Source organism: Carassius gibelio, chromosome B20, assembly GCF_023724105.1.
Source record: "Carassius gibelio isolate Cgi1373 ecotype wild population from Czech Republic chromosome B20, carGib1.2-hapl.c, whole genome shotgun sequence".
NCBI lineage: Eukaryota > Metazoa > Chordata > Actinopteri > Cypriniformes > Cyprinidae > Carassius > Carassius gibelio.
Genome location: NC_068415.1, coordinates 13,007,700 through 13,034,313, shown reverse-complemented (window position 1 = coordinate 13,034,313; position 26,614 = coordinate 13,007,700). Strand labels below are relative to the sequence as shown.

The 26,614-nt window shown below is 38.7% G+C and overlaps 1 protein-coding gene across 1 annotated transcript in view; it reads right to left on the bottom strand.

The window, feature by feature from the left end:
- The window catches only part of LOC127983816 (exocyst complex component 2), a 31,856-nt gene extending 5,736 nt beyond the window's left edge, over positions 1-26,120 (bottom strand). Inside the window, exons 1-22 of the mRNA XM_052586166.1 lie at positions 26,004-26,120; positions 23,696-23,824; positions 22,977-23,153; positions 22,473-22,599; positions 21,593-21,706; positions 21,391-21,515; positions 13,730-13,810; positions 12,968-13,113; positions 11,898-11,979; positions 11,667-11,769; positions 11,230-11,348; positions 10,243-10,347; positions 9,666-9,790; positions 9,489-9,557; positions 8,713-8,870; positions 8,084-8,205; positions 6,594-6,655; positions 6,421-6,501; positions 6,251-6,310; positions 6,101-6,162; positions 3,583-3,649; positions 1,423-1,539 (exon numbers count right to left, since the gene is read on the bottom strand). Of these exons, the coding sequence (XP_052442126.1) occupies positions 1,423-1,539; positions 3,583-3,649; positions 6,101-6,162; positions 6,251-6,310; positions 6,421-6,501; positions 6,594-6,655; positions 8,084-8,205; positions 8,713-8,870; positions 9,489-9,557; positions 9,666-9,790; positions 10,243-10,347; positions 11,230-11,348; positions 11,667-11,769; positions 11,898-11,979; positions 12,968-13,113; positions 13,730-13,810; positions 21,391-21,515; positions 21,593-21,706; positions 22,473-22,599; positions 22,977-23,153; positions 23,696-23,813 (2,220 nt within the window). The 5' untranslated portion in view covers positions 23,814-23,824; positions 26,004-26,120. The remainder of the gene's footprint in view (positions 1-1,422; positions 1,540-3,582; positions 3,650-6,100; positions 6,163-6,250; positions 6,311-6,420; positions 6,502-6,593; positions 6,656-8,083; positions 8,206-8,712; positions 8,871-9,488; positions 9,558-9,665; positions 9,791-10,242; positions 10,348-11,229; positions 11,349-11,666; positions 11,770-11,897; positions 11,980-12,967; positions 13,114-13,729; positions 13,811-21,390; positions 21,516-21,592; positions 21,707-22,472; positions 22,600-22,976; positions 23,154-23,695; positions 23,825-26,003) is intronic.
- Between the last annotated feature and the right edge of the window lie 494 nt (positions 26,121-26,614).

The window sequence follows — 26,614 nt, the reverse complement described above, 5'->3', positions numbered from 1 at the left end:
AAAACGACATAAGATTACAGGCTTTGTTTTTTGAAAAACGTATCAAAAATTAAGTAACTTTAAACTTAAAAAAGGATAAGATTTATTTTTCTTACCCCATTTTCAGATATTCTGCAGATTTGTCCTGTGATTTTGATACAGTTTTCAGAAAAACAAGATGTAAAATCTTAAGTAGTCTTGTATCTAAATGCTTAAGTAAACGTATAAATGTATGATGTAAATGTATGTTGATTTAAGAAGGTTTATATATTTGCACTGGACAACAAGACAAAATACTGGGTGGAAAAACATTTTTTTCCCAGTTTGAAACAAATATAATGAAATTGAATACTAACTTCTAAAGCGGTGGTTTTAAAATCAGCAATTAAATCAGGGCCAGTTGTCTGGGCTGCTGGTTTCTAGTAGGTGGATCAACCCCACTCAGTCAAGGCAGATCCCTTTCTGCACTCACACTTGTAGCTACTCCTCTGCTTCACTACATGTATGAAGTTAATCTCTGCTAACGGTCACTGTCAGTGTAAACCTGATTTTAGAGTAAAGGGTTTGTTCAAATCCTTTATCATAATTAACAATATCGATGCAGCGCTAAATCATTTTGAAAACTCCTTTAATGCACAGTTTATAATCAATGCTTTTTTCGGTAACACTTTAGAATAAGGTTCCATTAGTTAATGTTAGTTAATGTATTAATTAACATGAACAAACAATGAATAATACATTTATTACTGTATTTATTCATCTTCGTTAATGTTAGTTAATGAAAATACAGTTATTCATTGTTAGTTCATGGTAATTCACAGTGCATTAACTAATGTTAACAAGCACAACTTTTGATTTAAATAATGCATTAGTAAATGTTGAAATTAACATGAACTAAGACTTATAAATGCTGTAGAAGGATTGTTCTTGCTTAGTTCATGTTAACGAAAGTAGTTAACTAACATTAACTAATGGAACCTTATTCTAAAGTGTTACTCTTTTTTCTTGTCTGTACCAGGATAAATATGTCAGAATCACTTTATGATCATCTAATAAAACTCTCCGGTGAGTTATCAAGTTCTTATTCAGAGTTAAATCTCTCTGAAAGCTGCAATGCAAAGTGTGTTCTCATTGCACTTCACCGATCTACACAAACCCTTTGAGACGATCACACTGATTCACTACGATCTGCATTTACTGGAAAGGCCAACCATAACCTTTCGCGAGGGCTTCACCCTCTCCTCTGCACGGCGCAAAAGCCACTTAGGGTGAGTGTGTTGCAATGCCACTATGAAAAACCCTTGAGCTTCTCCTCAATCTAAGTGAGTCATTCTCACTTCAGTGAAAGATACATACATTGGAAACACATCTGTTATCATTTAGAAAAAAGAAAATGCCAACTGTGGACCGGAGTAAAGGGGAAGTGTGCATGTGTTTGTGTACCCTTATGATCTTCTCTGCAGTGGTGAAGCCGTTCTTCTCCAGGTGCTCAGCCAGATTGAGAAACGTGTGTCTCTCCAGATACTGACAGTTACTCAGGATGATGAGGAGACGTTGCTCCTACATGGGCCAGAACAAACACACACAGCAACTTTTGCAATCAACATATATAGAGGGATTTTAGCATTAAGTTGTATTAGAATAATTTCTGAAGGATCTTGGGACACTTAAGACTGGAACCTTGCCATCACAAGAGTGATATTTTAGAAAAATATTTTCAAATAGAGAGCAAGTTATTTTAAATGTATTTATTATGCAATAAATGCAGCCTTGGTGAGCATAAGAGACATTTAAAAAAAAAACCTTACTTGAACACACACACACACACACACACACACACACACACACACACACACACACACACACACATATATATATATATATATATATATATATATATACACACACATGAACAAGAAATAGTCTGAGTGTGTGAATCAATACTATTGTAGATATGACTGGCTATGTCTGTGCCTTAACTTAACCATAAACCAGTCTGTGAAGGAGAGAGTAAAACAGAGAAAAAGAGAGAGATAGAGGGGAAACCTGCAGCTCTTCCACTGCAGACGAGGGGAAACCCCATGAGAGCGGCTGCTGCATTGTGCTCTCTGAAGAGAAAGCTGCTGTTTTTCACAACACATGACTCTTGTGCGTGATGTTTGAATGTTTGCTGTGTTGCAGATGGAAACTGTGACAAAGGCATCCATAACGGAACACAGGATGTTTTCTCAGGAAAAGGGTTTTTTAACACAAACACAAACAAAAAATACAGTGGCCCCACAAGGCATATACATTTTTCTTTTTTTTTCTTTTTTTTTGCACTTTATGATTAAATATTAAACCAAATGGCATTTATTTGAAATATAGTGCAAATACTTTAACCAAAATGTCAAATTACAAAGCAACATCATATGTATAGTTCAACATCTGCAAAAAAAATAAAAATATTTGCATACTTTCTGGTTGCTAAATGTTAGTGGAAGGTACATAGTTGATATGATGAAGTGCACCTGTGGCTGCTCTGTTAGGACACCTGTGCAATCGTAAGGGAAGTGACTTTATATGGAGACTAAAAATGCCCCTTCATGACCAGTTAGTTGTAAAAATAGCATATAAAGAATTGGCTCAAAAAACTGAAGTTTGTTCTTAGACGATGTCTGGCATTTTAATGCTTATTTGCTTTGAAATTTTGTATCTAATGTAAAGTAATCAGGCCAATTTTTAATCTAACTTAAGCATCAGTAAGGTACTAAATGTGCTTTGGTTTACTGTAAACTCTATTTGTGGGCTTTAAACTTTTACTCAAGCATATTTGCACACACACACATTCACACAGCATTACTAAATAAGCACAAAAGAAGGGATTAAATGAAGAGAGGAAGCACTTCAAGGTTACTTGAGGTCTGTGAATATCTTCAATCAACAAGGTTTCGTTTTGATCATTTTTAAACACATGGCCTCGTTACCTGGTTTCTCTCTATCTCTCGCTCTCAGTCTTTTTAATCTACAAGGTTTTCAGCTTTCAGTAATACTGAGACTCTAGTTCTGATACTACACATGGACACAGTGTCATTTGGATTTCAGTCAGTGCCTAGTCGTTTAAAATAAGGTGAAGAGCTGAACATGTCAGAGCAGTGTGAAGGCAGCGGTTATCTACACTCACTTCCTATTCTCTGTACTCAAATATCCTGTCACATACAGTCACATCCACCTCTGCAGTTTACTGTGAATAAAATACCACACAGGGCTACATGATGTAGTAACCAGTTAATCGGTTCACACATACTGCAATTTATTTATGTGGCCATTTTTTGACATTTATATTAACAGTGAAAGTGTATTGTCAAAAAAAGTGATGAGGGAGGGATGTAATGAGAACTCAAGTCAGATTCAAACCTGTTTCTCCATATGAGCACCACAGCTTGATGTGCTAACTGCTAGGCCACAATTACATGTTATTTTATATGAATACTGAAATAACCTGTATGTATTTTATAAAACAGTATTTTTTTTAAATATGCATTATAAGTGTGAATAGAGAGAAAGATGAGATGGACACAGACAAAGTTGGAAATTAGGATAAGGGGGTAAAAATGGCCTTACTGGTTTTGAACTGAAATCTTCTTGGATGCTTCCAAAAAGATCAGGTGAGGACAACTCCACAGACAAACTGAAAGAGGAAGACCTTGATATTATATGCCCACTGAAAACTTTAAACATTCAGCCTAAAGATATATATATATGGCCCAGTGACATGACACATTTTTGTCTGGATCCAAGTATTTTTAAAAATACTAAAAAAATGTAATTTAGTTCATAAAGACAATGGGCCAGATTTACTATCAGCTTGAGTCAGCGCAAACCTAATTTGGCTTAAAAAAAACTACTGTCAGGAATTACTAAAGACACGCAGTGGGAAATTAGCGCTGAAAAGGCATGGACAGAGTTATTTTTGTGACTCACTCTACTGAACATGCATTTGTAGGAGTTTCCCTTTCGATCAGCAAATTTATCGGAGGAAAGTATTTAAATGAATCATGCAATGATATTTACTGCAGCCATTATTTAACGCCCCAAAAAAAGCATGTCTTAAAGCAGGAGGTAATATGCGCTGCTCTTAGTAGACTGCGCTGGTTATTATGGAAATGAGATGTTGAGTCTGTGTTCTTTAATGTGCACCTTAGTAAAATCAGTAAATCACCCGCAAAAGTTTCCCCTCCCATCAGCCAAGAAACTATATATGTATGTATGTATTTATATATATATATATATATATATATATATATATATATATATATATATATATATACAGTATTGTTCAAAATAATAGCAGTACAATGTGACTAACCAGAATAATCAAGGTTTTTAGTATATTTTTTATTGCTACGTGGCAAACAAGTTACCAGTAGGTTCAGTAGATTGTCAGAAAACAAACAAGACCCAGCATTCATGATATGCACGCTCTTAAGGCTGTGCAATTGGGCAATTAGTTGAAAGGGGTGTGTTCAAAAAAATAGCAGTGTCTACCTTTGACTGTACAAACTCAAAACTATTTTGTACAAACATTTTTTTTTTCTGGGATTTAGCAATCCTGTGAATCACTAAACTAATATTTAGTTGTATGACCACAGTTTTTCAAAACTGCTTGACATCTGTGTGGCATGGAGTCAACCAACTTGTGGCACCTCTCAGCTGTTATTCCACTCCATGATTCTTTAACAACATTCCACAATTCATTCACATTTCTTGGTTTTGCTTCAGAAACAGCATTTTTGATATCACCCCACAAGTTCTCAATTGGATTAAGGTCTGGAGATTGGGCTGGCCACTCCATAACATTAATTTTGTTGGTTTGGAACCAAGACTTTGCCCGTTTACTAGTGTGTTTTGGGTCATTGTCTTGTTGAAACAACCATTTCAAGGGCATGTCCTCTTCAGCATAGGGCAACATGACCTCTTCAAGTATTTTAACATATGCAAACTGATCCATGATCCCTGGTATGCGATAAATAGGCCCAACACCATATAGGAGAAACATGCCCATATCATGATGCTTGCACCTCCATGCTTCACTGTCTTCACTGTGTACTGTGGCTTGAATTCAGAGTTTGGGGGTCGTCTCACAAACTGCCTGTGGCCCTTGGACCCAAAAAGAACAATTTTACTCTCCCTCCATTTCTCTTTAGGCCAGTTGATGTGTTCTTTGGCAAATTGTAACCTCTTCTGCACATGCCTTTTTTTTAACAGAGGGACTTTGCGGGGGATTCTTGAAAATAGATTAGCTTCACACAGACGTCTTCTAACTGTCACAGTACTTACAGGTAACTCCAGACTGTCTTTGATCATCCTGGAGGTGATCATTGGCTGAGCCTTTGCCATTCTGGTTATTCTTCTATCCATTTTGATGGTTGTCTTCCGTTTTCTTCCACGTCTCTCTGGTTTTGCTCTCCATTTTAAGGCATTGGAGATCATTTTAGCTGAACAGCCTATCATTTTTTTGCACCTCTTTATAGGTTTTCCCCTCTCTAATCAACTTTTTAATCAAAGTACGCTGTTCTTCTGAACAATGTCTTGAACGACCCATTTTCCTCAGCTTTCAAATGCATGTTCAACAAGTGTTGGCTTCATCCTTAAATAGGGGCCACCTGATTCACACCTGTTTCTTCACAAAATTGATGACCTCAGTGATTTAATGCCACACTGCTATTTTTTTGAACACACCCCTTTCAACTAATTGCCCAATTGCACAGCCTTAAGAGCGTGCATATCATGAATGCTGGGTCTCATTTGTTTTCTGAGAATCTACTGAACCTACTGGTAACTTGTTTGCCACGTAGCAATAAAAAAATATACGAAAAACCTTGATTATTCTGGTTAGTCACATTGTACTGCTATTATTTTGAACAATACTGTATATATATATATATATATATATATATATATATATATATATATATATATATATACATACATACATATTTTTTTTTCTGTATATATCTTATTTAACAAATATTTTTACAGAATTTTACAACACCCGAGATTTGAAAATGAAATCAAAATTAGTGTTGAAATGGTATAAACTTCATAGTATATAATGAACTTTGTAAAAAATGAATCTCACTGAGAGGTGTCGATGTCTCCATCAGTCTTGGTGCTGAGCTGTTCGAGGCACTTAATAAAGACCTAAACCAAGTGGAGACATACAAATTCTTTTTATATAGCATGATTATATTTACAAATCCCAACATACACAAAAAACAACACGCAGTACCTTCATGATAGAAACACACTGTTCACAAGCTTTGTCCTGAACCACATCCAGATTTAAGATCTGAGGACAAAAAAACAAACAAAAACAACAACAGACAGATATTACAGATCACTCTTCATATAATGTCTTAGTGGAAGGGTAGAGGATGAGTGTTGTGTGAATGTTTGTACATTGATCTCTCCGGGTTTACATTCCATGGGCTCCTTAAGAGACTGCAGCATCTGAACCATACACTGCTCAAACTGGGCCGGCTGAAACAGACACACCATTTATCCTTAGCTTTCTGATATTCACCTTTTTACAATGAACTAATTATAATATAATAAAAGTATAAAACATGTACTAGTGATGTGATTCCTTCGTTGTCCACAACCCAGTCTTCTTTTTCTGCAAGTCTCTTTACGTCTAAAAAAAAACCCAACAACACAAAGTTTAATATTATTAAATTATAATTAATATTAATTATTCAAGCAAAACATTTAAACTCTTCTCCCATTCCCTCAACATCAGTATAAAGGAAACTATTTTAACTCTGAAAGCTAGTCTTTTGAAAAAGTAGTGGGCTTATTGGTTACAAATGTACAGCAAAATACAACTATAAAACATATATATAAAGGGGCATCTGAATAAATTAGTTTATTTAGTTCATTTATTTCAGAAATTCAACTCAAATTGTGAAACTCGTGTATTAAATTCAGTGCACACAGACTGAAGTATTTTAAGTCTTTGGTTACTTTAATTGTGATGATTTTGGCTCACATTTAACAAAACCCCACTAATTCACTCTTTTCAGATGAGAGCAAGTTTTGTATTTTATTTGGAAACCAAGGTCCTAGAGTCTGGAGGAAGGGTGGAGAAACTCATTGCCCAAGTTGCTTGAAGTCCAGTGTTAAGTTTTCACAGTCTGTGATGATTTGGGGTGCAATGTCATCTGCTGGTGTTGGTCCATTGTGTTTTTTGAAAACCGAAGTCACTGCAGCCGTTAACCAAGAAATTTTGGAGCACTTCATGCTTCCTTCTGCTGACCAGCTTTGTGAAGATGCTGATTTCATTTTCCAGCAGGATTTGGCACCTGCCCACACTGCCAAAACCACCAAAAGTTGTTTTGGTTAAAAGAACCAAAGACTTAAACTACTTCAGTCTGTGTGCACTGAATTTATTTAATACACGAGTTTCACAATTTGAGTTGAATTACTGAAATAAATGAACTTTTCCACAACATTCTAATTTATTGAGATGCACCTGTATGTTTGTATGTATGTATATATATATATATATATATATATATATATATATATATATATATATAAATAATATCAATATCAATATGATTTATAAGTCGAAATCATATTGATAGACAGCAGAATTCACAGCTGTATTTTGCAAAAAAAAAAAAAGAAAAAAAAAAAAGAGAAAAGATACAGGGATTTCTGCATTTTTGTGAGATTTTGTAAAATATCCGAAGATTTTAGTTCGGCTACTAAAAATTTAGTTTTTATTTATGTAGCCAATAAATCTATGGTTAATTCTATGAATAAAAGTATAGTTCACTAGAGCATCCCTAAAATAACTAATGAGCTGTTCATTCTGAACTTGAATGAAAATACATTTAGATGAGAGCTCTAGAGCTCCCTCTGTTGTGTTCATCTGGAGCAATCATCATTAGTGACAGACTGAAATTTCAGCCAGTCCATCTTGAGATGATCAGTGTTGTAATCTTATCTGCAAGTCATTTTAACCAAATGTTCTGAAGAACAGCTCCCAAATCTCATTTGCCATTGTTTGCCTGAATTGAAACCAAGACATTGGCGAAAGCTCGGTGAATAGTTTTACCGTCTTCAGTGTGCTGTAGCGAGGTCAGCAGGCAGTGCACACGCAGATCCTGCAGTAAATCCTGAATCACCTGCAGCAGGTCATTAGGAATCTCTAAAGCTGACAGAGCTTCATGACTTAACCTAAGAGAGAAAGCCAAATCAGCTTTATTTGAAAATACAAGTAAAGGATGAATATAAATCCTTCCTACTAAGGATTGACCAAAATTTCTGCCAATGAAAGGGAAAAAAACAACAACTTTTGCAGTGATCCTGGTTTTGCTTGATCTAATGTAAATGTAAATGATAAAGATGACTGAATTGAAAAAAATCAAGTTGACATGAAACAGATGAACGTAACAGCACAACAAACTTTCTTAAAGGTTTACCTATATATATATAAAATTTGGTAATCAAACACTTTAGGCCACCATTGTCATTCACCGTATGGGCAGACAAAACAAAACAGAGATTTCTTAAAATATTTTCTTTTGTGCTCTATAGAAGAAAGAAAGCTGTGCAGGTTTGGAATGACATGATCCTTTTATCTATCCCTTTAAGACTACAGAAGAGTATGCAATTAGCAAATTAGTTTTTGGCCATGAATTTTCATTTTGACCGATTACTAATTGCTACATTTTTAATACAAACCTGACGGTGTGGATGACCTGAGTGAGCCAGGCTCCACTGAGAGGGGTTTTGGTGTCCCAGCCTCCGTACTGCCTCAGCTGCAGCTCAGTGAGAGAGGAGGGTAACAGAGCCCCTCGAACCAACTGCACCAAACGACGGGTCACCTCCTCAATCATGCCCTAAACACAATCAAATGTGCCAAACCCATTACGCAAAGAAAACAGCACTTACCAGATCAACACTCGAATAAAAGCGGAGTTATATATAAACACTGAAATTGCACAAAAGGCAATATTTATATCAACTTTGTAATAATATACTTTTTAATAAAAAAACGTTTTTGGCGAAATTAAAATATTTACATGGTGACTATGAAAAAATATATTTTAAAGACAACTTTATTCACAATAAATATTGTGCTTTTCGACATACCTACTTGTGTTAATTCATGCTTATTCTGTGCTATAACTAAGACCTTGGTTCATCAAAATGCAAATGAACGGGAAATGTATATTTTTATATCGTCAATCCAGCCCTAGCGCCCACGCAGCTGACATGTTCACCTGTACATGAAACAGTCAAAATGTGGTATGGAAGAAACAGATTATACACCACAGTTTCGGTCAATGATTTCAGCCTCTAAACGGTTTCAGCCGAAACTGAAAATTAATTTTTGGGCCAAATATTTTCGGTTTCAGAAATTTTGTTGCATCATTGGTCTTAAATCCCAGTGGCTCATGCGCACACACTTAATCTCAAGACTACATGAACAAAACCATTCCAGCTGCTTTACTGACCTTAAAGTCATTCTGTCTTTGCCGGGCGTTCTTCTTTAACTTCTCCACTTGACCAGACTTCTCTCCCGTCTGTCCAAGACAACACAGTCACCATGAGTCACCGAGTATGTAATCAAAACATAATTCCACTAGCCCTTGTTTCTAACACTCCTGAAGTGTCTTTGTCTGTGTATCTACCTCACTGAAAAGGCTGCCATTGACGTAAGAGATCCAGAGTTTCCAGAAGTTGGGCAGCTGGCTGATAACCACATCTGAGAGCTTCTCCACAAACCTCACCTGCTGAGGACTCTTATAGTGCCACGCTGAGAAAATATGTATGAAATCATTTTAGGAAGACAGCTGTATTCTGCTGCTGAAATGAAACAGCTGACAGTGATTTTTCTATGAGTTTCACAACTCACAGCTAGGCTCAGTTTCAAACGTCAAATCATTTTTGACTTAACTGAAAGTGAAATTGCACACAAAAGCAACAAAATCACAGTAAATCAGAAAATTTTCCATAATTTTATATACACACTGTATATAACATCTGTATATAAAATTAGAATTTTTTTTTTAAATGTTTTTGGAAGACAGTACTACTGAAAAACAGTACAAACTATAATTAATTTGAATGCAAGAACAGTTTTGTATTTTAATATAATGCAAAACGTACTTTATGCATTTGATGGCAAAGCTGAATTTTTCAGCAGCACATGATCCTTCAGAAACATTTAATAATGTATTGTTTGTATCATTCTGTGTTTGTACTCACAGTCATCTTTAGGTGTCTGGAAGCTGCCTCCTCTCTTCACCGGAGCTGGGAGGCTGATCCTGTTCAGAGCTGAGGACCGATCCATCTCTAAACCAACACCTCCCACTGACACAGAGAGACACGATGAATGTTCATCTACATATGTCAGCATTAAATAATGAATCACCTTTATAAAAGTGAAGGGTTTCATTTAACCCGTCACATGGCTGATATATATCAGTCAGTTAAGAGTGACAATTCATGCTCGAATTAAAAGAAACATTTCTGGTCTGATGTTGATGAAGGCAGATTTGAGCCTTGCTTATGAGGAAACACTGGTCTAGATGATGCTACACTATTTCTTTTTTTCTTTCACTTTGATTTGAGTGCAAAGCATGAGGCAAAAGCTTATCCAAAATGACTTTCAAAACACTTATAATAGGACAATCACCCTGTAGTAAGGTTCAAATCGGCAATCTTTTCATTACCAGCAAAGACAAACTGGTATGTACGGTGCAGTAGCTCTTCTCTGACAGTAGATGGCAATAAAGGGCTTTCTGGACTTCTTCCTGGGTCTTGATTAAATTGTTGATGTAGTCTGAAACATTCAATATGTCCAGATAGTGTTCAAATGTCATGTTTCTCTCTCACAGATAAAGATGAATACCATTTAGCCACTTGGACATTTACTATCTTTCTTTTGATAAAAAATGAGTGCTGGTGTTGATCCAGGTGTCCAATCATCTCCTGTGTTTATCTATGCTCCTCTCTCTTCTTGTATTCCCCGATGTCTGTCTCTCTCTACAGCAAACCCCCCCTCAGCTCTGCCACACTACAGCGCTCTGTAGACTTCCTGTTCTCTATAGGGTCATGACCAGACCACACACGGGCTGTTCTCTATCTAAACACACACACACACAGGGCAGAACACACACACTGCTTTCACTCTTCGGAGCTGTGGAGGAACTATCAATTTATTTCAGACTAGCTCCGTGTGTGTGTGTGTACCTTTCTGCTCTTTGATAAAATCTTCTTTACAGTTTTGCATCAGCTGCAGGATCCACTTGTGTTGAGCGACTATACATTTCCACGCCGGGTCACCTGGAGCATGTAGATCTGACAGATATCTTGAGTAAAAGAGAGGAAATCATTAGATCAATATAACTGGGTCTTTTTCAGAACCCCCTTAAACCCCTCACACAATGACAAGTAAAAATGACAAAATAAAATATAAAATCCATTTATAATTAAAATTTACATTTTGAAATGTACTTTTTCCACACAGTATGGGTCTTTACTTGATTTTATTTTTATGCATATTTGAGGGTCCCTGGCACCAAGAAGCACTCATAAATTTTTTTATATTAATATTTTTTTGTCACTGTTATTTCCGTTCTGTTAGAAATGCAGTTGCAGTCATTCTTTGCAAGTTGCTTGTCCCTCACCTGATATAGCGTTTCTGATCATGTAGAGTGGATGGCGTCTCCAGAAGTTTATCCAAAAGCAGTTTCCTCAGGGCTTCGATCCGCGTCTCCACCTCCGAATACACTACAAACACATATGCAGACAATCTTTCTTAACATTTACACAGCACTCCAGCTAATGTGAATGTATATAAGAGGATGCGTGTCACATTAACATAAGTTATGAGCCATCATCAATGAAAGTCAGATCACCTTTCTTAAAGACTGGGACCTCTGTGTTCCCAAACAGAGATTTGGCTTTCTCATAATCATTGATAACAACGTCATAATCGCCCTAGAAGGAAAACATACACACATACACAGGAAGTTTAACATTCAGAGATCATTTGTATGTATCATATCGAGTGTATAAACTATTGTTCAAAAGTTTGGGGATGGTAAGCTATTGCAATGTTTTTAAAAGAAGTCACATCTGCTGCAGTTTTCTGATCAAAAATACTTAGAATACTTGTGAAATATGGACCACAAAACTGGACCAATTTTTTTTTAATTGAGATTTATACATCTTCTAAAAAATGTTTCCATTGATGTATGGTTTGTTAGGACAGGAAAACTACTGACTATTTGAAAATGTGGAATAAAATAAAATCTAAATATTGAGAAAATCGCCTTTTAAGTTGTCCAATTGAAATTCTTAGCAATGCATATTACTAATCAAAAATAAAGTTTTGATATATATTTATGGTAGGAAATGTACAAAATATCTTCATGAAACATGATTTTTGGCATAAAAGAAAAATTGATAATGCTGACCCATGGCATGCAAAGTATTTTTGTCTATTGCTACAAATATACCTGTGCGGCCTGACTGGTCATGTGCTCCAGGGTCACATATTGTGATAATACCATTACAATTTAAAAGAACTGTTTTTTATATTAATATATTTTAATATATTTTAATTTTGTATTATTATATTTAGTAGTAATTACTCCAGTCACCATTGTCCATTGATTTCCTTTAGAAATCATTCTGAAAATGTGGTATTCAAGAAACAAACCTTTTATATGATTATCAATATTGAAAACAGTTCTTTGTGGAAACTGATACATAAATCCTTTGATAAACAAATGTTTCAAAGGAACAGCATTTGTTTTTTTGTTTTTTTGTAAAAATGTAAAAGTCTTTACTGTCATGTTTGATCAATTTAATGTTTCCTTACTGAATAAATATATGACTTTTAAATAAATACATAAACTGTTGAACCGTAGTGTGTAGGAAAAAGCATTAAAAAAGGTGCGTGTATATGTATGGAGGATGCCACCTTCTGGATGTTGCGTTCTATGTTGAGTGGCAAGTTAAACAGAAATTTGAATCTCTGGAGGACATTGAGAGCGTTGCGTGTGGAGTCGGCCTTGTCCTTTCTTCCCAACACTTCTTGAAACAGGGTGTCAGCAGTTTCACTTGCTCCTGAGAGGAATGAGCGAATGGAAAGAGATGAGAAAAGGCTGTAGGAGGACAACAGCTGATTAAAAGTGGTTTAATCATTCTCGTCCCGGTTTGAAATGAATTCAAGATCTCTTATAGTCCCTCTTCTTGGGTGGTCAGAGCTATTCTGGATTCCCTTGGCCAGATTTAATAAGAACCAGCCCCCTGACCACTATAAAAGTCTGACCAGCCTTTTTTCCAGCGTTGAGTCTGTTTGTGATTGGCTGAGAGTCAAAGGCAGTAAGTGGCTTTGGTAAGAACATACATCTAAATGTACTTGTAAAGATGGGTGGTGAGGAGGATGAGGAGGGGTTGGCGATGAAAGCATGTCAGTGTGTGACTGGTTTATTTGTGCGGCGCACAGGAAACGAGCGTGTTTATTGACCTACCGTCACATGAGCGAATTGACATGGAGATATGATTGGGATATGAGTGGATTCGAACACACGCAGACGCACTCACAGAAACACACCGAGGTCTGTGTGAAATGTGTGGCTTTGATGGTCTAAAGAGAATGCATATGCAAGTCTGGTCCTAAATTTAGCTGCTTTGTGTAATCTTGTGTGCTTTTGAGCATGTGTTTGGTTTTATGTCTTACTGTTAAGGACGTTCTCTAGTCGCTGGGTCATAGAGCCCTCCACCTTCTCAGTGCCGTCCGATTCAAGCTTCTGATGGATAGCTACATATAGAAAGTGGGAGAGAGAAGAAAAAAAATAATGTTTGAGAGCATTTGCACTACCGTTCAAAAGTTTGGGGTCAGTTACTTTTATTAATTTTTTTTTAAGAAGGACACAAATAATTAAAGTGACAGTAAAGATATTTATGATGAAACAAAAGATTTCTTTTTCAAATAAATGCTGTTCTTCTGAACTTTATATTACACTGTCTCAACAAACACTGGGTATATGCAGCTTTTGAAACCAAATGTAAGACATTAAGACCTTTTATGACATTTTAATACTTTGTGTCCATACAGAACAAACCTCAAAATAAATCACGTAATTCAATTAATTCAATTTGTTTTGGCAGGCCACATACATTAATTGAATACAGCTTATCAGCAAAACAGAGTAACTGTAAGATTATATATAATTTAGAGGTCAACTAATATTAGATTTTGTTGATATAATAATAATGCATTTACTGAATGTGTTAAACAATGTTCTTAGTTTTTGATTTCTGTGACAGGGTGGCTACAAGAGAGAATAAAGTGCTGGATACAGTTTACCGTGCGACCAAATTACAAATAATAACAATAATAAAGACTTTGTGAATAATGCAGGAGCTTTAATTCTACACAATCGCAAAATATATTCCATTTTGAACGGTCTATGCATTACTACTCCAAACTCCAAATAAAATAAGAACCCTTGCAACGACCAACAACATTTTACAATATAAACCCCATAACGTAAACACTGTCATAATTCATCAACAGTAGACCATATATAATCACTTGGCATAAATGTGCGGTATTCACTGATTGCGAACTGCTCTGAAACCGCAAGTCTGTGAACACACAACAGTGCAGTGTTTTAACTTTGAATGTGTAGCTCTCACATTTATTTAATTTAAATCACAGCCTTTTGAAGCTTAATAATTACATTAGACTGTATCATAATTTAAGATCTCCTTAATAATCATTACGACTTGTGTTATACAATTGAAGACATTTAAATTTGATTGAATTTAGGACATTTTAAGACCTGTTAAGAGGATGCAAACAGATCATATGTGTATATATATATATATATATATATATATATATATATATATATATATATATTATAGAGTGCCTATGGAAGATAAACCTTTGCACAAAAACCTAAATGAAGTCTATTTTCTCTCCACATCTGGATTTGGACGACTTCTGTACCCAATGACGTCAGGGCTAACCTCCGGCTCCCCCCGGGGTCCGGATTGCTGTGTGGTAAGCTTCCTCTGTCTCTGAGGTATGTTTTGACTTCTCCCTGGTAAGTTTTGGGAGTCTTCTCTGGGAATCAGTGAAGCTTCCGTTTGCTGTGCTCTCATTTCCTCTCAGCACAATGACAACCTTATTACAACCTCATCTAAACATTATGACAACCACGCCTTGTTATCCGTCCCCATGCCTGTCAATCACAAGGACACGCAGGGCTAAGAATAGTTGTCTGAGACGAGACAAGTGACCCGAGACAAGTCCTACACACACAGACAGATTTGAAAATAGAATCAGCCTGGTGACACTGACCTCTAAAGAAAGCAGTGTGAGTAGAGACACATACACCTGTGACGCAACTAATGCAGGGGAAAAAAAGCCCATGCTCCTAATTTGATTAAACGGCAGATCTAGCATTCATATTGTCCAAATAGGCTGTACTTTATTTCTTAATACAGGCACTAACCTACTGAGTTGTCAAAAAGGTATAAATCCAGGCAGTGCAATATGAAATTAAGCTTAAATTACAGTAATCAGTGAAGGTCAAAATAACTTTCTTTGTGGAAAAAGAATGTATCGCACTCACAAACTTTTTTATCAGAACAAAATTATATTCCTCAGAGGACTTCCAAGATAGCAGAAAAACAGTAACCACAGTAACAGTAACCACAATTTCACTCTGACATTTTAGTAGTCTTAATGTTTTCTGGAAAGCTTTGCAATTCTTTACCAGAAGTCCACAAAATGTGTCCAAAATGTCAATGTTCCAAAAAAAAAAAAATAATAATAATAATAATTTATAATAAACACACACACACACACACACACACACACACACACACACACACACACACACACATATACATATATATATACTGTATTATAATCAATTCCAATTTTTTTCCCAGTCTTTAATTACAATCAACTCAAAAAGGGACTCAAAGGAGATCCTATGCTTCCCACTGGTCATTACAACATTGTAATTACGGCATGAGTAATTTTAACACAATGATTTCAACATGACCTTAAGGCAAAAAAATCCTCATTGACACAATCCAGTCCCACCCTGTATTACTTCTCACATACTGTTCTGTTTCCCTCGAAACTGCTTCTGTTTCCTTCAGTCAAATGCAAGAATGCCATTTTATGTTGTCTTTATTTGTGTTAACTTAAATACTTAAGGCTGTGTTTATATGTTTAAATTAGGGCTGTCAAATGATTAAAATTTTTAATCAAATTAATCAGAATTTTCAGTGGATTAATCATGATTAATCACTATTTGCAATTACACCTGAATCCTAACCATTTTTTTTTTTCTGAAATGCATACCAAAAGATAAATAACAGGACACATATACATAATTTTCATGTATTGATTCATCAATATGTGGTTCTTTTTTTCTGAATTTCAAAAGTTTAACATTTACTTAGATCAAATTTACCTGAGCACTATATCAAACCATGCCATTTAACTACAGATACTGTAAGAGTTTTAGGTGAACCAGTGGTTAAATATAGCCACATATCTATGAAATTATGCATAGAGAAACTCGCAAGCATGAACTCAGAAACAAAAACATGCGCCCTCTGCACTCTGGGCACTCTTGTTTTTGGGAGGTGTTCATTTGCTCTGCCACAATACTTTAGGATCGATATTTTCACGTTCTAAAGACTTCAAGTGCCAGTAAAACCAAGTAAAAATGCATATGCTTTCCCAAACAGCTGTAATTTTCGCTGCATTGCATTTCACGAGTTCACCCTTACATCTAATCTGAAGGCAAATAGTAGGCATATTTTGGCGTGCTGTCCTGGGGGAGGGGTCCGGGCCCGGAGCATAGCCCGAACCCAAATAACTCCCCAAAAGAAGCTTAAAGCCATAGGACAGCAGCCAGAGAGATAAAATTTAGTTGCCCCCCAAAATATGCGTGTTGGGAAGAAAATGCAGAGCGACCTGGAGAGCCCGTGCAGTGTTCGACGAGAGCTGCGGCTCGCAACGTCTTACCAGCGAGCCCTCCATGCCGCTTATGGGAGGAGCACAATGCCAGATATCAAGAAATGAGGGACTCTTGCTGCCTCCGAAGGGAGCTGCGGCTCTGCTGCACCGGAAGGGAGAGTCCCTCTTGCGGCTGAGTACGAGGCGCGGTTTGTTGCATCTGATGGAGGGCTCTCACTGCGACTGAAGGGAGCCAGCGACTGTATCCCATCGGGAGGGAGATCCCTGGCCGCCATAGAGTATGCAACATAACTCGGACGGGGGGTTCACACTGCGACCGAAGGGAGCCGTGGGTCTGCTGCACCAGAAGGGAGAGCCCCGTCAGATGCTAAATAGGCAATGAGATTCGAGCCGCGGTTTGGCGCGTCGGATGAAGGGCTCCTAATGCAACCGAAGGGAGCCAGCGGCTGTACCCCATCGGGAGGGAGATCCCTAGCCATCGTGGAGCATGCAACATAACTCAGATGGGGGGTTCACACTGCGACCGAAGGGAGCTGTGGGTCTGCTGCACCGGAAGAGGAGCCCTAGTCCGATGCTGAGAAGGCAAAGAGACGCGACTGTTGGAGGGACTCCCGCTGCATCCGAAGGGAGCTGCGGCTCTGCTGCACCGGAAGGGGGAGTCCCCCATTGCGGGTTTATGGAGGCACGGTTTTTTTGCCTCTGAGGGTTCTCCCAGCCTCCGTAGGGGGTTCGCAACTCTGCAGCAGGAGTGCTGCCCCGGAGGGGAGAGCCCTGATTGACGCTAACTAGAATACGACTGTTGGAGGGACTTTTGCTGCGTCCGGAGGGAGCTGCGGCTCTGCTGCACCGGAAAGGCGAGTCCCCCTTGCGATGCGAGGCATGGCTTGATGCGTCTGATGGAGGGCTCTCACTGCGACCGAAGGGAGCCAGCAGCTCTATTCCCCCGGGAGGGAGAACCCTATCCGCCCTTGAGCATGCAACATAACTCAGACGGGGGGTTCACCCTGCGACCGAAGGGAGCCGTGGGTCTGCTGCACCGGAAGGGAGAGCCCCATCAGATGCAGAATAGGCAAGAAGATTCGAGGAACGGTTTGATGCATCGGATGGAGGGCTCCTGCTGCGACCGAAGGGAGCCAGCGGCTGTGTTCCCCCGGGAGGGAGATCCCGGTCCGCCCTTGAGCATGCAACATAACTCAGACGGGGGGTTCACCCTGCGACCGAAGGGAGCCGTGGGTCTGCTGCACCGGTAGGGGAGCCCCGTCCGATACGGAGTAGGCAAGAAAACGCGACTGATGGAGGGACTCTCGCTGCGTCCGAAGGGAGCTGCGGCTCTGCTGCACCGGAAGGGAGAGTCCCCCTTGCGACTGTATAAGCGGCTTAATTTGATGCATCGGATGGAGGGCTGTCACAACGACCGAAGGGGGCCTGTGGCTCTGCTGCACCGGGAGGGATACCCCCATCTGCCGCTGAGCGCGCAGCGCAACTCAATGACAGATGAAAGGCTCACACTGCGACCGAAGGGAGCCACTGCCCAGCTGCACCGGAAGGGAGAGCCCTGTCCGATGCTGAAATAGGCAAGGAGATTGTAACGATGGCTGGAGGGCCCTTACTTTGGCCGAAGAAACGATAACTGAGAGGCTTCTATTAATCAAGTACACAACATGATTTAAGGAGGAATAGTTTTTTTTTTTTTTTTTTTTTTTTTTTTTGAATGAATTAATCAAAATAAGTAATTGCACTTACATCCGATTCACGAATTAATAGCTCTAAATATTAAGACGGAACAGTGTTTAAATGTAAATCCTGCATGTTCTGTGCGTCTCTGTTAATGAATGGAGCAGGAGCGCGACTTCCTTTTTCACACACACACTGAAGCGCACATTACGCTCACGGTAATTTCTGCGTCTGCTGTCTCACTAAATAAGGACTTGAACACATGAACAACATCTCCAGAACTGCTCTGACAGTCAGTTCATGAGCATTTGACTTTAAGTAAAACTAGCGTCACATCACATACACAGAACTGAAAAGGTACGTCAACCCGACTAAATAAAGGTCCGGGGTCCTGACATTTTATCCTACCCATCGGATTTACTGTGCATGCGCACATCAGTATAATTAAGCAAAAACACATTTTGTAACTCGATTAATTTTTTTTTTTTTTTTTTTTTTTTTTAATTATTTATTTATTTATATCTATATAACATATTTTATAATACTGTATTTATTTATTTATTAAGGAATAATAGCTGGATTGATTTGAGGGCATGAGATGGTCGAGTGAGCAACTGACCTGCAGACTGCGCATGATATGTTGCGACAGCTAAAAAATACGCGGCTGTGAAGATCAGCATCCAGGGCGCCCCAATAGGGGCATTGATTCCACTGGGCTACGCGTACTGCACATTTGGCTGAAAATAGCTTGTGGTAAGTATAAAAATGGGTTCCGCCATAAGACAGCGCGAGTTCCGCGACTATAGCCAGATAGTCATTGAGCTCGCGCCGTCTATAGGGAAAAGCAGAGCAGATTACCTCCGTATAGCGGCTAAATGCGATCGTGAATTCGGAAAAAGAAAGGGGGCGGGATGAACTGGGAGTCGAATTTTTTAAAGTTACTGAGAAATCTCCGCAATCTATTTGTCGGTAGGAATCAGCCGGAGGGAGCAGAGAGAGAAGAGAGGAGAGATCAACATCCGCACCTGCGAGAATCTGTGATTTGATGGAACTAGGCACGGGGGGTGGTTCCATAGCGGCGGCATTAGGTGGAGTATGTAGAGGGGTCGCTGTGAATAGAGTATACTGCGGTTTAGCTTGGGTAGAGGAGTTGGAAGGAAGATGAGGAGGGGCCATAACCGTTTGCGGAGGCATCCTCACGCACGGATTATCCCCTGGAGCTGGGGTCGGCCCGTAGGGAAAATGATAGAAGGAGAAAGGCGGAAATGAGGGAGGGGTTGCACCCGTTTGCGGAGGCATCCTCACGCATGGATTGAACCCCGGTGCTTGGGGAAGCCCGTAAGGAGAGGAAGATGGAAAGGAGGAAGGAGGCCAGCCTGCTTGTGTTGCTAGCTGAGGATTCCCAGCTTGGGTGTCTGCAACTGGGGCTGCTGGCCATTGGTGGGGAAAAGAAAAAGTGGAGGGGTAAAAGTAAGGAGGCTGAGCTTGAGCGGCTAGCGGAGGCAGCCTCGCGCTAGTCTTTGCAGCCGAAGGTAAAGTAGAAAGCAGTGGAGGTTGGAAATTCGCGCCCGTAGGCACTGTTGCATGCGGCGAGGCAGCTGAAGGAGCTGCAGAGATAGGTTGTGAAGAGGGAGGCAGTGCGATGGGAGGAGCGGCCGAATTTGGGGCGTGGCCCCAACCTGCTGATGATCTGCTATGTCCTGACGCTTGGGGGGAGCCGGAACTTGAGCTGGAAGAAGATGACATTTGTGTGACACGTTGTTTAGACCTGTGGGCTTTGGTTACCTTTTTGGAGGTAGGTGGATTATTTCCCAGTGTGCTATAAAGCTCAAAGAGTTGAGCTTTGCTCATGTTGCGAGAAAACCTGACATCTGAATTTGACAGCGCTTGTCTTAATCCTGCGACGGTCCATTTTCCAATGGGTGGGATGGATGGTGAAGCCGATGCATGTGATGTTGATGGTGATTGGATTGGCTGTCTCGATGGTGGAGGTGAACGGAGACTTCGAGGTGTGTGCGTATCCGGCCTATTTCGTCTTCGCCCACGCGCTGAGGCCTCGGGCTCGGCGCTGCATCCCGGTTGAGAAGGAGGTGCCATGGGGTCAGCAGAGGAAGCTGCTTTAGAGCCGGTGGCTTGCTGGGGAGCTTCTAGCTCATTGTCTGAAGGGAAGAGTTCGAGTTCCGACATCTGGCGGACGAGTGGATGCCGAAAAACTGTCGTGGGACAGGAGGTAGGAAGACTGGATATATATACGCGTGCGTGCTATAAGATGATTAGCTAAACGAGATGCACCTGTACCAAATTGGATGATTATCTGATCGTGCTTCTCCCGAACTTTGTTAATAAAACCACATGTATGCGTTCTGCGCATGCGCAGTGTGAAACACAGGACGCTATAACAGGAAGAAGCTCCAGCGTATCAACTACCAAAGTCGTCTCTGTTTATCGAGCTTGTCATGAATGTATTTGAGAGTAAATGGGGTAAAACCTTAAGCTTCTTCTGTGTTTTCGTCGCGGCGCTCGCCGCTGTTTTTTACTATCTTGAGAATTCAGAGATCGACGAGACTTTCCCGACCTGAATAATTTGTCACACTGCGCATGCGTGAAATGCGTAAAAAAAATTGACGTAATTAACAACAAACAACTAATTAACGCCGTTAACGCACTATTTTTGACAGCCCTAGTTTAAATATGTACACACTAAGCACACGTACCTGCAAGAGCATCCTGAGCCTCAAAGAAAGTGCTGAGACCTCCTTTCACGTAGGCCAGACTGCCCTCATTCTTCTTACTGGCCTGTTTCTTAAGATTTGCCACAGCCACACGCAGTTGCTCAAAGCTACAACAGCAACAAACATAACACCAAATCACACACAAATCTATTTCGGCGGATTAACAGATGGTATATAGACAGACCTGGTTGAAGAGTGGTTCTCCATGAGATACCAGGTGGCAGAGAAATTCTCGCTGGTGAAGTCTCCACTCATGCCAGGGAACATGTTCTCCAGATCCTTCAGAGGGACCTTCCCTCTGAAAAACAAAAGACAGGGTTAGACACCCACACAGCTGATCTATAAAGACCCATCATGAAGACATCTCATATCATTGACCATCTGCTCTACCACTCTACAGGCCACAGAGAAAACCAGACAGGGCAAAAACCAGATCCGTCCACATATAAACAGCACTGCATACACCTACCCATGGGGTCTTTTGATGCGTCACAGAACAGACTGATGACTCATATACCGCTGAAAAGTTTGGGTACAGTAAGATTTTTTTTTTTGAAAGAAATACAAAAATTGGCATATTAGAAAGATTTCTGAATGTTCACGTGAAACTGAAAACTGCTGCAAATTCAGCTTTGCCAACACAGGAATAAATAACATAAAATAGATTATTTTAAATTGTAATAATATTCCACCAAAATTACTGGTTTACTGTATTTTTGATGACAAATAAATGCAGGCTTGAGATAATGGCTTTAAAAACTTTTGAACAGTAGTGCATCTCATTCGACTGAATATACAGCTACAAATAAGTAACTGGTTAGAGGTTCTGCAGAGGTCAGGGAAAGGAAGAGTTTGACTTCCTATGTAAGGAAATGGTGTACCAATGACATCACCCAGGTAGAAGACATATAGACAATGGGCTGTTTCTCCTTTCTGCTGAACCTCCTTCCTTATAAACACTGCAGTCTACTTCTATAAACACAGGGCAGTGCTTTTTGGGTGAAGTGTGTAAGGAAATGCATTTGTTTTGGTCTATGTGAGCGTGCGTTTTTAACTTGACTTACTTGTCTATTTCGATGCCCAAAGGGTTGGCCGGCCTCAGCGAGAGAGGAGAGATTCCTTTGTTGCGATCGGTCCTCATGTCATAGTAACTCAACTCATCAACCCAGACTGCAGACTGATCCAGAATGCCTAAACACAAAAAAAATTCAAACCTTAAAATCCACTGCAATCTTCAAAGAGCATATGTGTGCATTTAAGCAGTGTGTAATCAATCAAACCGAAATTGTGATTTTGAGAGTGAAGACATTAAGAGTGTTTACATGCACAATAATACGCTGATAATGCACAAAAAAAAAAAAAACATTAACAGAGTTCCGAAATTGTCTGATTTCAGTTGGTATAAAACAATGTGTGGCAATCGTTTTTTGATTAAGCGGATCTTTACGCAATGAAAGTGTTTACGTGACCTTACAACTTGTCAGGCTTAAGCCTAATTGGTGTAGGATTGAGCATTGTAAACATGCACACAGAGTGTGTGTATACGTGAGTTTGTGAGTGTAGCTCACCGATCCTCTCAGGTTTAAGCAGTTTGAAGGAGACCGTGGACGTCCCTAGACCTCCGCTCTTGGTGGTGACGATGATCTCGCCCTTGTCATCTTTAGCAGGACCCACGCGACACACTATTTTACTAGCAGACATCCATTCTGCTGTCAGCAAACAGTTATGACCACAGATAGACAGACCTGACAGGCAGAGACAGACACAGATTTAGCTTAATTAGACTCAGCTCAGGTCCTTAACGGCATCTTACTCTGAGTGCTGATCTAATTTGATGTGACCATCCAGGCCACATCATAATAAATATAAATCATAATAAAATATTATGCAGCATCTATTTAAACAATATCATTTATTTTTCTCCAGATTTCATAAACTGAGTATTTCTTTATGAAGACATTCGTTTTAACAGTTGCATGTTTTTATCTTCTTCACTGAAGAAACAGTGTGAAATTAAGAAAATGTCTGAATTTATTATAACATTACTTATTATTATCAGTGCTGAAAACCATTCTGCAACTTAATATTTTTAGGGAAACCATTATTATTATTATTATTTTCAGGATGAATTTATAATAATATTTAAAGTAAAATAACATTTTTAGCAAAAAGTCTTAACTGTCACTTACAAACAATTTTACCCTAGCTGAATAAAAACAATAATTTCTAAAGCTTAATGACCCCAAACCTTTGAACGCTAGAGTATGTTTGTTCACATGTGTGTTACCTATGAGGTCATTGTGTCCGGTGCCCAGGTTCTCTCCACGAATAGTGACTTTGGTCCACGGCGCACCCTCGTTGGGTGAGATGCCAGTCACCAAAGGAGGCTGGCGTGCACGAGACATCCTTCACACACCTAGGTGAGACACAGGTAAACAGTGTTTTGTTTACGCTCAGAAGACATTCTCATCACAGCTGAAGGCGACACATTCAAACATGTTCAGTGCATTTAAAGAGACATGAACAAATAAATCTATCCAGCCGGCTCACACAGAGCGAGCTTGTTACTGTTCGGAAATGCAACGTTATATACAATAGCTAGTACTAGTAGCTCAGCAATCAAGGCATTTTTTCCTGAAGCTTTTGCACTGTCACAGACGCTCTCTCTTATACAAACACCCACACGGAGCACAAGACTGACAGCTCCAGGGCAGTTTGCGTGCAAGACCCCATGACTGACTCTGTGTGGTCTGGGAGGGTGTGTTTCTGCATCTGTGTGGTCTCTGGCATGGGCCAGAGAGAGAGATAAAGGGGGACGGGGTGATGGTTGACTTCAACAGCAGACCTCAAAGTCCACAGTGATGATTCAGAAGACGTATTGCCGCATCTAGCAGTAAAATAAACTGTGTGCCTGACATGTATATTCACTGCAGAAATGTAATGGTGATGCCAATATTTGAGGAAATACTGAAATTGTCTTTACAGATTATATAGGTCAACGGTGCCCTGTTTTGTTTTTGTCTGGATGACCATTAAAATACAATTCATTTACAGTACTATGGTTTAAATACAGCTCTTTTACGATGAACATGTTTTAATTCAAAACTCAGAAGTGCCCCAGCAATATCAGGGTGATAATTATAATTTTTTAAATAAACTAATAAAATGGGAAAAATACAAACTATTAAGTAACTTGTTTTTTATTATTTATTTTGTTTTGTCAAAACCAAAAATCAGTGGGGTAGAAAGAAAGAAAGAAAGAAAGGGTGGGGAAAAACAAAATCACAAAAAACAAACTACTTCAAGCTAAATCTGATGAAGTCAAACACACACACACACACACACACACACCTCTGTGTGGCAACATTAGGGAATGATTGACTGCTTAGATGATGGACACCTAAGAGTCTCTATGGAATAAGCAGTTTGTCTCAGACAAATTACTAAGCAGCGTCCTATCAACACTCAGCCCCCTTCATAAACACAGTGACCCTCCTCCTACAGCACACACTCTCTCAGCAGGAGAAGTGAACACTCCACATGTAATAGCAGGAGCTTGAACAAACACCAGCGCATCAGACTGCTGACTGCATATACTTTTTCGACATTTACAAAATGACTATATAATATGACTTTTAATTAGACACAACAGTTTAAATTTGAAATATTGGCCATGATATAAATAATTATCATCTTATTTTATCAAATTAAGTTTTTAAGTTTGTGTTTGCGAGACATATGAAATAGATTTGCATTGTTTTACTGCAGCAGGGAGTATTATCTCTAAAAAACATAACCAGTAAACACCAAATAGAAAAAAAATCAATAATAAACACATAAAAAAGGATAATGAACTATTATCAAAAATATAGCTATAATCGGATTTCAATTTCCATTATGATTTCAGCTATAATAATACATCAAAAGAAAACAGAGCTCTTGCAAAGCATGATCGGCCCTGGGTTGCATTTTAAGTTGCTGCTATTATTTAACACTGACAATCATGAAAAACACAGAACTGAAGATGAGACTGAAGAAAAGCACAAACAGAACATGTCTGAATGCTCATCTTGTTTTAAGCCCCCAAAACAAAACAAGATGTTAGATCTCTCATAGATATGAACTCAAACCAAATGTAACAAATGATACTGATTACACATAACTTAACTATATCTAGTTATCAGGCTCCAGTCAAGTCAAAATCTGATTTATAAGCTATTCATTTGCTAAAATGATCATTGTGCACGCAAACTGCATTAAGGGTTAAGGAGGAATATTGTAGCAGTATGATGAGTTTGTAATTGCTTACAATATAATGAACTGACGGCGAGGGTTAACAAGCAGTTTATAAAATACATAACTCATTGAAGATAAATACAAACTAATTTACATATATAATGGTTCGGTTGTCAAACAAAACATGAACATTAACAGCAGATCTGACAGAATAGCTTGCTGGCTAATGCTAAAAACAATCTGACAGAAATGACAAGCCGATGACAACGAGTTTATTGAGACGATAACTTTTCCGTATAATAAAAAGCCTTCTTTGTTTTTCGCAAATTAAGGTAGAATAAAACATTGCGATTACTTACAGTGGTAAAGGCAGTGAAGACAACACTTCTTTCCTCTGAAAAACAGTTCCGGTTTAGACGCTGCAGCCCCGCCCACACGACGAGTCACATGACAGCGACATGAATTATGCATCAGCCACAGAGTGTAGGCTAGTTCTGTAAACTGCCATTTTAACATATATGCTATTATTCTTTATTTTAAAAGTGTAAATGCCTACAAATTAAGAGACTGATTATTTGAACTGGCATAAAATATGTAGAACCTTGCACGACCGAATCTAATAGATGCGTCGTATAAGTTTACTTTAAAGTTCAAAATTAAACAAAAGAAAGTAAAATCCTGCACAACACTCGAACTTGTTTGGTAACTAGCTAAATAATTTTAATATATTTTTGTTTAATTATAATATTGCATTTTAATTTAATCATCATTAAGAATGAAACCTTTATATACAATGAAATGAAATGCAATGCATTATCATATGCACAATAATGATGTAAACAAGTGATAGATAGACAGACAGACAGACAGATAGATAGATAGATAGATAAAATACAAATATGCATCTTTAATGAAATCTCTTTTTTTAAATAACAATTCAAATTCAAATTATTTTTTGTTTATAATTTGA